The 13,068-nt window shown below is 39.5% G+C and overlaps 1 protein-coding gene across 1 annotated transcript in view; it reads left to right on the forward strand.

Moving 5' to 3' along the window:
• The window catches only part of LOC124277977 (RANBP2-like and GRIP domain-containing protein 8), a 56,021-nt gene that overhangs the window by 31,500 nt on the left and 11,453 nt on the right, over positions 1-13,068 (forward strand). Inside the window, 3 exon segments of the mRNA XM_046713708.1 lie at positions 10,898-10,995; positions 10,997-11,075; positions 11,257-11,322. Of these exon segments, the coding sequence (XP_046569664.1) occupies positions 10,898-10,995; positions 10,997-11,075; positions 11,257-11,322 (243 nt within the window).

Below are 13,068 nucleotides of genomic sequence, written 5' to 3' on the forward strand. Positions count from 1 at the left end.
GAGCGCGCGATTGTCAATTAGATCGCCACAAACCTCATCAGATATTCAGATAGCTACACGCAGTCCCGAAGAGCATCTACAATTTATTAATGATGATGGTTTTGAGGATGATGGAGGAATCATATTTTCTGGATGCAGAGATACGGCATTGGATGGTCAATAACCTAGATCTCACATCACCATCTAAAAGTGGCAATACAGCTCAGACGATTTGATGAAGGAAGATGATCCAGATGCAATCACTCTACCCCGGATCGAATTCGGACATGCAGTGCCACAGAATCTAGATGCAGCTTCCAGAAAGCTACGAAAGTTCAGATACCACATCTACCCAACTTTCAAGCCAAGAAGTTCTCCACGATAACATGGACTCCTTCTACAAGGCTCCAGGACATCGATGAGAACTATAAGATCATCAGCTTCATGTAAAGAACAAGATTTCCACAAGATGGATGATCGCAAGTTGGCTCATATAGAAACCATGACGACGACGATGTTCTTTTGGGTTAAATAGGATCTAGGACGATCAATGAGACTCTTATTACTAGATTCCGGATTCCACTGACGGAAGATGATAGAATGATTTATTCTGCCTTACTTATGCAAAAAGAAAGATCAGCAGTTTTAACGGATCATCTTACATCTGTTTCAGCAGCACTGACCTTAGCTCTCGTCAGTCAAGGCCTCCTCGGCCTCTGTAATTGGGGAGAACTTTTACAGCCCCACTTTATACAGCCCCTGGTCCACAACATCCATCTTTGACGGAGAAATCGACAAGGTCGCCAAGGAAGTCTCTAAGGATTCCAGGGAAGTCCTTATGATTAGATCGATGGACACACTAGCTAAAGCCATTCGTCAGGACTTCAAAAAGATACTCAGGCAGATCTAAGTTCACGGGCCTACAAAGAGCAAGAGACAGGAAGATAGCCAGCTCTAGAGGTAAGATTCTTTCACGCCCATATGGCAACTATAGAGGAGGATCAGGAAGAGGCAGGACACCCAGAGGTTCCCGCAATTATAGACGCTTCTGAAACACAGGTTCGAACGACTGGAGTCTTCCACCCCAGCCAAGCTTCCAGTACAACCAGCCTCAAGTGGGTGGACGCCCAACAACTACTGGGAAAACTGGGGAATACTGCAAGATCCTTACTGCCTCCAACATTATTCAACACGGATTTCGTGATCCCTCTACAGGACAAGCCTCCGCTGACAATCAAACCCCCAAGTTCGATTTTTACAAGCCTAACAACTACCAAAGATAAAAGAGGCTGTCTCATCACTCCTATCCAAACAGGCCATAGAAGTAATAGATCAAGCAAACGGGCCGAACCAGGTTTCTACTCCCCAGTTTTCCTAGTTCCCAAGAAAACTCCACGGAGAAATACAACATGAGCTTTTTCAACAAGAACTATCTCCACGCGAAACCAATCGGGTTTCAAGATGATACATTTTACCTCAGTTACGCCAGATGATTCGTCCCCTATGGACTACATGGGCAGCATAGATCTACAGGATGCCTACTTGCACATCCCTATTCATCCCGATTCCAGGAAATACCTACGATTTACTTTCTAGAAGGGCTACATTACCAGTGGAAAGTAATTCCCATCTCGAATATCATCAGCCCCTGGCTATTCACGAGGATAATCTAAACCGACATCAAATTTCTACATCGCAGCCGCGGGCTACGCAGCGCTTTTACCTCGACGACGGGATACAAGTAGATCAAGATCCACCATGCCTCAAACTACAGTTAAATTACATCATAAAGCTACTAACACAACTAGGTTGGTTAGTAAACTTACGCTAAGTCGGACCTAGTACCATCGCAAGACCTACAGTTCCTAGGTATTCGATCTCATCACAAATGGCAACCGTATTTATGGTACCAGAAGACCGCTATTCAAGATACAACAGACCATTCCACCAGCTCTACTCTCGCTAACCACCGCGAATAATGGCAGAGCCTACTAGGTCTTCTCACATCAGCCCAAGACATGACTGTCACAGGTAGATTACAGTTACGCCCCTCACAGGTCCTCATCAACGACATCTCAACGATGTACAACCATTCAGTCTACCGAAACATCTCAGACCACATCTACTATGGTGGACCAAGAAATCGAATGTCTGCGAAGGGATTTGTTTAGCAGAGCAGGAATACAAAACCCATCTGTATGTAGACGCCATTACTCCAAGGTTGGGGAGCTCATCTCACCAACCACACGATATCAGGGTTATGGAATCAGCAAGAATGCAAACTCCATATAAACAGTCTAGAAATGAAAGCTGTAATCAACGCCATTCTACATTGGAGCACATTTCTACAAAATGCTACTTAATGATCCATACAGACAATTCGACAGTGGCGCTTCTATTATAAACAAGCAAGGCTCAACGAGATCGATGAACCTTTTGAACCTAAGCTTTCAACTGTTCGATTTAATACAAGATCTAAATCTACATGTCAAAGCAGTGCACATTCCCCGAGCCAGAAATATACTAGTAGGCAGACTCTCTCGCCCTCATCTACCATCACCGACAGAGTGGATGATCAACCGGGAAATTTTGCACAGATAATCAAGCAATTAGGAGCCACTTAATAGACCTATTCGGCCACGCTGATTCAACAATCAGCTACCGACATTCGTGTCACCAGTCCCAGACCCCAAGCTTGGGCAACGGACTCTTCCAAGTCTATCATGGAAGGCCTCAATGCGTGCACGCTGCTTTCCAGCAAGCAATAATACCTCAAGTATTACAGAAAATCAGACAAACACAGAGCCTACAACTCACTTTGGTCGCAGCTACTGGCCGGGTTGCCAGAACGTGGTTTCCCATACTAATTCAAGAAATCGGTCAACCAACACTGGAGCTACCCAAGCGCCAAGAAACCTGTTAATTCATCCTCACACCAAACAAGTGCACGGAAACCCAGCAATGTTCCAACTACACGTGATGGACTGTATACAAATGTGTTTAAACAAGAGAGGATATTCTGCCAGGGCGGCAAAAGCAGTCACGCTTTGCTTTACGCTACTCAACTCGTGAACTTGTACGGAATGCACAAGTGGCACAGTTTCAAAATTATGCAACAAAGAAAGGGTTTACAGCAAGAGAGGCTTCACAACCTCAAGTGGCAGACTATTTGTGTTACCTACCAAAACAAACATTTAAAAGGTTCAACGATATCAACATATCTTGCCGCTTTAGCTCTGTAATCACCATGAGAACGGGTGTCAAATTGACAAGATCTCCAGAGTTACTGGCCTTACTTAATGAGCTCCATTGGGAGGACCAAAAGCGGAAGTTCCACGCCCAGCTTGGGATCTGAATGTAGTGTTACAACACCTCACGAAAGTGAGGTCTATGAACCCTTTGAATCGACAAACTTTGAATTTCTCTCACAGAAAAACATTGTTTCTGCTATCGCTAGCCACAGCAGCAAGAATGTCTGAAATTCACGCCTGGATTACGAGAGGATACAGTTTGATGACAATCATAAACACAGCACCTCTCGGATTAAGATGGGATTTCATTGCAAAGAATCAACTGCCAGGTCAACCAGACAGATTATTCCACATCCCGGGCGCTTATCCTCTATTCTCGGATCACAAGATACACAAGACCTATCACTGTGTCCCGTAAGAGCTTCAAAGTTTATTTACGACGATCCAAAACAAGGAGAAGATTTCTCAAACGCTTATTCATCCCATTATCGCCACTTAATCAAACAGAAGTGTCACGGACCACAATATCTATTTGGATAAGGACTGTCATTCTCCGCGCCTACAAGGCAGCAGGCTTGGACCCACCAACAGCATCAAATCCACATGAGATCAGGGCACTGGCCTCTACCCCTCAGCCCTCCCACACGTAACTGTTCCTTGAACACGACATTATGGAAGGATGCTATTGGAAATCTAACATGGTATTTGCTAATCACTACCTAAGAGACATCACTACAGAAGATGTCTCTGGCATTCACCATTTCGACCACTGGTCCCTCGCTCAGCAACTGACAGTCCCTCAGAGGCTGCTTAAAATATTAGCCTCTCACAAGATTAATATGCATTTTATACATACTCATCTAGCTTATAACTCTAAGGAGTTTTAGGGCTATGTATATATGTTCAGCTTAAGTATTCTACCTTAAGCATATACTTGGATATAGTCAATTTCAGTGCCTCTATCAGAGTCACCTATATATATATATATATATAATTTTATATGTATTGTTCAATATATTCATAATGTAATTCCCCTTTAATGGCTTTATATAACCTATGGTTTTCTTTATACAGGATACATCCTAAATCTAAGACTTCATGAAGTTCCGTGAGATATTACAGTATATCTATACAAAATCACTAATTATAAATCCAAAGTATTCTGTTACCCACCTCCGTCCAGAGGATGCTACAAGCAAAAGAGAAGCATGAGTCAGGATAAGGAAAAATATGTAATTTTTAGAGTAAAATTGATATTTTATACTTATCCTGACTCATGAGGTTAGCTCCTCCCATCCTCCCCACATAACACTTTGGATTTCCCTGTAAATTCAAGTGTTGGGCTCAAGCTAAATCAGGAGAGAGTGGAGCACATGGCCAGAGGGTGGCTTACACCTTTCCGCCAGGGGGAGACAAAGGGGAGCAACCTCGTGGTGAGTACCAATTAGTGATTTTATTTTGAAGGGAGCTTCAAATAAGGAGATACAAGTGTTCCACTATGTTCGCAAAGAAGAAGAAGACAAGCAAAAGAGCATGAGTCAGGATAAGTATAAAATATCAATTTTACTCTAAAATTACATTTTGTCATCACCTGCCTCTCCTTAAGCTTCTTTTATAATGAAAGTGTTGTGTTCAGTAACCATTTCCCAATACCTGAAAGAAAGAAAGAGTAATGGTAAGACCTTTAATGATTGTTATGGAGGGTTAATATGTACATGTGGGCTGATATGGTAATGTACTGCAATGATTCCCTCTGGTCTGTTTAGTTGAAACTCTGATGACAAGCTCAACCAAGCAGGTTTCTGGTGATAGTGGCAATCCTTATTACAAAGCTGAGCTTGAGTTGCTTAGCTGAGAGCCCTTACAGTCCAGTAGGTATGGTCTGTCAACAGGGGACATGGGAAATCCTTACTATAAGGAAGCTCTGGATACATCGGAGGTTGAGGAACATATGTCTTCTGTAACTGTTCAAGGAACCGCACAAAGGAACACTATATTACAGACAGCATCTTGATGACTCTGAGAAAGTGGAAGCTACAATTATACATGGTACTGGTGAAAAGGGCAATCCATATTATAAATCGGGCTTGATTTGTCCAGTGTGGAGCCTTTGATGTCCAGTTCAAATGTTCAAGGTCAAGGTGATAAAGGCAATCCATACCATGAGGCTGAGCTTGAGAAATCAAGGATTGAATCTCTGATGACAAGTGTAGACATTCAAGGTACTGGGAACAAGGGCAATCCATATTACAAGACTCAGTTAGAGCAGTCCAGCTAGAACCCCTGATGAAAGCTGCAAATATACAAGGTACTGGAGACAAAGGCAATCCATATTGTACAGCAAAGTTTGGACAGACAGTTATCACAGAATCCATGTCAGCTACCAAGCTTGCACACAGCACTGGTGATGAGGGCAATCCCTACTACAGCTCCGAACTGGACAGACTTGTGGGCGAACCACTTCTGTCTAGGTCCAGATCTGGAGAAACAGGTGACCTAGGCAATCCATATTATTCATCTCAACTTGACCAGACAGGTGTAGAGCCAGTGATACACAGCAGTAGCACCCAACGGACAGGGAGCAAGGGCAACCGTTACTACACAGACCACTTAGACAGCTCAGTGGTTGTGGAGACTGTCAAATCCGTCACTGTCAGTCAGGGCACTGGGGAGGGTGGCAACCCGTATTATAGTTCTGCACTGGACAAGTTGATCGATGAACCCAGGATGTCATGTTCTAGCAGTCAGGGGACTGGTAATCTTGGCAACCCCTACTACTCCTCCAAGCTGAATGGTGAGGCCAGTACACCAGTACGCCAGTACGCCAGTACACTCCTCCACTTGTAGTTCTGTCTCCATACTCACTGTTTGCTTTGCATACTTGCATCCCTCCAGGTTAAGTCAAACGTTTGATATTAGCTTCTCCTACACAGTTGAAGAGTGTACATGCTTAAGTGTCGGTATGCTTTTTAAAAAAAACCCATTTATTTAATTTTCTAAATTTTATATTTTGCGTTTTACTTCTTCAGTTCAGAAAATATTTTTGGCATTTGTTACACTTTTTTTATTTTGAACTGGTACTACCACTTATTTGTTATCCATAATAATTACAAAAGACATACAGTGCTATTCACTTTATATGACCAGGGTGTCACGAGTTTATCAGTCTATAAGGTTGGTGCTGTTTCAGTTTAAATATATCAAACCTTTGACATCACCTGCATACCTCTCTATACTCAAATATTTATCAATGTTTGTTGTTGGTAACCTATAACAAAACACCTTACTTTGAACAGATATCTCAAGAAATATTGTATGGTTTGAACCTGTACTGATTCTACCAGACTGCCATTCAAGCAAATTCTGTGTCACCTGCAGTAACAAAAGATAAAAATGATGTGTAATTGTGAATTCATGTACCAAGTAGGGCTGGGACGGGTAACCTGGATACTTTCGGACGGGTGGATAATGAGTTGGACCCGGTACCAGTCTCAATACCCGGACCCGTTATGATCACGTGACTAATAGATTAAACAATGTAAAATGTTATTCGTTCATGATTAAAATGTTGTATTGTCTTTGAAGATTGAGACATAAATTACAGTCACCTGTTTTGAATATAATACATGGTTAAGATATTGAAAAACTCAAAATTTTAGCCACCAATCTGAAGAATATCTTGCCATTTCTTACAAATTTGATGTCAGGAATTAACATAACGGGTATTAGGGTAGGGAAATAGAGGGTGGGCTGCCTGGGTAGAAAATTTGGACCCATCCCAGCCCTAGTACCAAGTGTTTTGGTTGAAAGTGGATCGACATATATGTTATGTCACTGTGTACAGTAGGTGTCACGTGGCCAAAGAGACTTGGCTGATATTGTGTCATCATACCCTGACTGTGGATTGTTGCTCATGATATCAGCCACTGGGTTGTTCAACCTTGACTTGATTACGCACATGCCTTCATCGTGTAGCTGAATCATTGCTGAGTGTGATAGCAGACAACAAAACAAACTTGTCCAGCAAATCTCCATATGAGTTGTTCAGTTTTTCCTTATGCAAGTATATCATTTTGCCAGCAAATAGTGCCGTCACAGATTTCAGTGATCCACAGATTTCAGATAATTATTGACTCGATAAAATTGCAAAAATACCAAATGGAAATAAAGGAGGAGTATTTCACAGGTTGCATGGCTGACACACAACACTTGGTCTGCATTTACCATCGTAGTTTCACTTTTCGTGTTTCTTACAGATTTTAGCTACATTGTCAATTAAATTGTTGATAATATCAAACACTAACTTTTCCTTGCTAATTGAATCAGTTTTCCTTTAAAAAACTCGACGAGTTTCTTTTGGTGAGCCATTCTGACTGCAGACGACAGGAAATAAATGAGCTATTGCACATTAAATGTTTTCCTATGCTGGTTTAGGGCCATCATGTAATCTACAGTAGCACTAAAGCTGTATTATGGCTGATAAGGACCGGAAACGTAATAGAAATGCTGTTTAAGGGCTAGGTTTTAAACAAATTGTGCCCCGAACGTGGATTAGGAATGATAGCGGTCGTCATTCAGAAAAACTAGACAGTCTTCGCTTCAATAGAGACTAGCAACACTATTCGAATTCTTAAGATCAGATGTGTAAGACTGAAACAATATTTTGACAGGTTTGGTTTACACATGTAAACAAAATCTGACTCGTATTCTGAGAAAGTTACGAGTATATTTCACTCATTGACTTGACTTTTAATGCTTATATCTGAATTACCCATGCATATTTTACTCAGATGCGCATCTTATCTGGAGCCCTGGATCTGTTTATGTAATTTTCACCACTGTTTTGAATTTTGTGGCAAATGGAATTGTTTATGGCAGATAATTCTCTAGTTTATAGAATGTTTATACTAAACATGTTAACAGTGACTAATTGGTCGGGCTGGCCTTCAGTATAGATCACAGAGATTAATAATCTTGGACTAAATATATAGTAATGAAATATGTTTTAATTTACTCTCACAATCCACAAAGTTAGGTCTTCATGAGATACTTCTATGTAATGTTCAGGATACTGTCTTTTGCAGGTAATCCATGGATAATGTGTCACCACACACATCAGTGATATGAAATATGTTGATTTTCAGATGTTTTAGCATTATTGCTCAAGGTTACTTCAGTGATATTAATCAATAATCGTTCAAGTTTATATGCGATGTTATTAAAGACAATATTCACATTGATTATCAGTCCTTTTAGCCAGCCTAACTAATTGGCTACATTGTTCTTATGCATCATGTATGATCATGGCAAGTATCTAGTGTGCCTCTGTTTGAGAGTGTAAGTGTCCCAGAACACTATGATCACAGGGATGTTGATGAAGAATAGAGACTGTTTGTGTATGTGAAGTTTTACAATGTTTACATAGCAACTAAACACAGGAACATTACAAGATTTTCAATTTAACTTCATCATGATTATCATTGCCCTCGTATGCAAGTGGAGAATCATGATGTGTGTCCATGGAAAAGACTTAGCTAGTCTTACTATCTCAGTGACACTTAATCCTCTCAATGCTGGTGTCATACCCACGTGACAGTGTGTGTCACTAGCTGTCCTGCTGGTGTCAAACCCATTCAACAGGCTGATGACACAAGACACCTTCAAATACAGCTCGCAAAAACTATTTACCAAGTAGGATTTAGCAGGGTATGTGGATCGTCACACACAACACTGGTCTTCTGGTAACTTGAGATGTAATGTGCAGAGCTACAGATAACTTTTTGGGTCATTGAGTTATGTACTCCCTTGTCTTCATCTCAATTGGGTCACATCCTAATTTTCCTTTGAGTAACGAAATAAATTGTACTCACCCCACTCAAACTGAATTGGGTATTTTGCAATTTTCCATTAATTTTAAAAATATAATAAAGTTAAAATGTTAGTGTTTGTGATTTACATTTGATCTGCAATATGGGAAACAATAAGCAAGACTGCAAGTTGTCAAGTTCACGTCCTGAAATAGAACCTCTCAATATACTTCAGTTATTTTATCTATCCACCGGTACGCAAGCAACGATTTGACGTTTTTGTGTGTACGCATGTAAGATCACATTTATTGAGTATTTACAAAAATTCAAGCGTACTTGTACGCAATAGACTATAGGAATTGAGTTTTCATATAAATATTTGCGTAATTTACGCAGATACACAAAAAATGAAACATACCACTTTATGGATGACCACTTCTTGTTTATTGCATAGAGAACGATTAGATGTAGATTCTTACACCGTTATCAAGCTAAAAGTCGCTGTATGCAATAAACAAGAAGTTGACATCCATAAAGTGGTATGTTTCGTGTACAATGAACATCACTGCCAAAAAATCTTTTCAAGTGAACTGTATCAATTATTCGCCCTATAAATAAAACATTCTGGAACTGCTAATGTGATGCCCATTAACCTGTTTCTGACTCTGTGCTACTGAATGTTCCATACAAATTCTGTCACTCAGTATATTTCTCACTTTTGATCTGTTATTTTCATGATATGGATGTTGTTGGTGTGCATTGTGTTGAAAGCACATGAATTGAAATATCCCTTGGAAGATAAAATTTTATTTTGTGCCTGTTTTGTGGAGCCAGTACTTTCTTCAACCAGATGGAAAGTGCTAGCCCCAGTACTTTTCCCTATATATGTTTATGCGACTGACAATACCCTGATAATAGAAATGTAGTATTGTTGTCTTTCCCAATTAATTTGTATGCATCATAGCTTGCCCTTAAGTTTTTAGCCTGTCTTGATTTGAATAAGGTTGATGGATTTTTCTTTAAATTCTTGTGAAAGTGGTGGTGTTTCTGATGTTGCTATTCTCTTGCCAGCATTAAAAACACAATATTGTTACAATGGCAACTCTTTTGAGCATTGGCCTACCTCTGTTTATGAAATAGAATTTGAAGATTATATTGGAATTGAGTTTTTGATGCTGGATTAGTAAGTGTAGCAAAGCAATCTTATTTATGCTTTAGGATTTTAGTTCTTTTGCCACGGGATTAGAATTTGGTGGCACTTGTGCTATGCACTAGTACGGAGCAGTTTGCCAGTTGCATGCTGAAACCTAATGAACTTGAAACTAAGCTAAATTATATACTTATGTGGCCATTCACATTGTGGAAACCAGGCCTGTAGGTGTTATGCTCACCTTCACTACAAAATGAATGTTGTGTTTCAAAGAAGTTATACTTCCATCCACAGTTTAATTTTTGCCCAGCTGTTGTCTTCTGTTGTTGTCATTGTGTAATGTTGTTGATGGGAGTTTGCAGTGAGAAAAATAATAACAGATTGTTGTGTTGTATTTTGGTTAATATAACATTCAGAAAATCATCAACTTGCAACTAATTATTATAACGACATAGACTCTAGGGTACATTTGGTGGGATGGGAAGTGTCTCCCTGGAATTTCTGTCCAAAAAAAATTCATTCAAAAAATTCTGAAGGCTGTGGTTCACCACCTTCATCATCCATAAATTATATTTTCATTTATGACCTTACAGTTCGGAAAAATAATATGTCTTTCACTAACTGATTTAAAAATATGGACTTTGCCAGTGATGAATGAATCCAGTTTTATTTCATGTCTGACTGTTGGTTCTGTCTCTCAGACACTTCAGATGTGCAGTTCCTGTATATTGAGGAGGCAACAGAGGAACAGAAGGCCAGAGCCAGAAAGTACCTGCTGCCAGAGTCATTCTACCTCTATGAAAACAAACCCCCCCTGTCCGGGCTGTATTGGCTGCGAGGACTATGACCCCAGTAAAGTCAATGTTCCCGGCAAGGTCAAAGCAAAATGTGAGTCTTATCTTCATGAGGTTATGTCTAACAGGATGAAGATGTGGTTCTTGAACAAGAATATAAAGCCTGTGTAATGGAGAGCTTTTCCTCTTCTTGCAACTGAGCACATGTGATATTATTACTTTATTTCAAAGTTTAGTATTTCCAAAGTTAATTTAGTATTCATTTATCATTACAGCAAAATCTGAGGAGACAAGTCCAGCACCTAGAACAACTTCAGTTAAAGTGTCAAGCAGTGCCAGCAGTAAGTGGATATTGCTAGATAGTATTTATCAACGCCATCAAGCAATCAGTATTGCAACAACTTTATTTATTCAACAGCTATGTGCAAACTGTGAGCAAACAAATCACTGCCTAATGTTTTTAACATGTTTCTGTATCAAATGGATTGTATGTTTATGTGTATCCTACATTCAATGCATGAACAAAACTAAAAATGTTCCCAAAGAAATAGACAGTTCCAGCACAAGTGTATATGTAAAACACCAATTATAAGTAAACATGGAATTCTACCACATAAAAGGAAGTAATATCAAAATGGATGGTTGTATCTAATATATATTTGTCCTATTATTCCCATATTCACCTCATTGTGTAAGTGTCATTTGATTCAGAGATCATGGACATAAAAGAAATCAGAAACATTCTGACAACCTGTGTATTATTGATTTTAAAGAGAAATGGTCAAAAACACTGATAAAACTATTGTCCTTGTGCATAATTTTCCTTCTGACATGGTGGCACACACTGTTGAATTTGCCAAATCTTTGTAGAGTATCTATATGTAATTCTCTAATTCTTGCTACTGCAATCTTCCCAAGAATATCCTGAAAACATAGACAACTTGACCTCTGAAAATAAGACAAAATGCTCCTGGGTTTGTGTTTGCATATCATTATCCCCCGCCTCGCGTTTAGCGCAAAGCGGGGGATATAGTATTAGGCTCCGTCCGTCCGTCTGTACGAATTGGAATATCTTAAGAACCGTTGACTAGATTTCATATTTGGTACCGACGTTCATCACAGTATAAGAAAGGTCCCAGTCAGGTTTGGTGACCTTGACCTTCATTTCAAGGTCACAAGGGGACTTAAACGTTTTACTCTTGTCAGCGAGATATCTCAAAAACCGTTTACTAGATTTTCTTCATATTCAACACCAAGCTTTATCTAGGGAAGGCGCAAGGCACAGTTGATTTTGGTGACCTTCACTTAATTTTCAAGGTCATGGTGACACTTTGAAGATTTCAGCATATTAACCTGCATGTTATGCTTGTCAGCGAGATACCTCAAGAACCATTCACTGGATTTTCTTCATATTTGACACCTAGCTTCATCTAGGGAAAGTGCAAGGCCCAGTCGATTTTGGTGACCGTCATTTAATTTTCAAGGTCACAAAGACACTTTGAAGATTTCAGCATGTTAACCTGAATTCACTGGATTTTCTTCATAGACTTTCAAGACTTCCCTTGAATGTTTTTCAATAAGCAATTTCTTTAGTACCATTTTTGCATATTTCATACACTTACATTCATGTCAAGGTCAAAGTCAGTCTTGAAAATGTTTGTGTGTTTGAACAACTAAAGAGCAAGATATCAAGAGAGGTTGACATTTAACTTCATCTTAAACTTTCATTACTTTTTAAGTTTGATTTGATAATTTGCGGCAGGGGATTATGTCACCTTAGTGACAATGCTTGTTCTAAATGATTCTGGGGTTCTTGGCAATGTTACAGAATGATCATGAGTGATTAGATACTATACAGATATTTGTGATCACTGATATGCTCTTTTTTTGATTAAATTCTCTGATTAAATATCTGATTATTAGATTTACAAACATACATTTGATAGGTAATTTTTTTTAGAAAGGCTTCCACTGTACCTTAAATTCAGAGGTCGTTTTCAGTGATATTGCTTTCCTTGAAATGACAGTGGATGATAGAGAACCAGAAATTCCTTGCAGAATTCCAAACTCTCATGTGTATTTGTGTT

The sequence above is a fragment of the Haliotis rubra genome, unplaced genomic scaffold (genome assembly GCF_003918875.1).
Source record: "Haliotis rubra isolate DU_JTF1 unplaced genomic scaffold, ASM391887v1 Scf106, whole genome shotgun sequence".
Lineage (NCBI taxonomy): Eukaryota > Metazoa > Mollusca > Gastropoda > Lepetellida > Haliotidae > Haliotis > Haliotis rubra.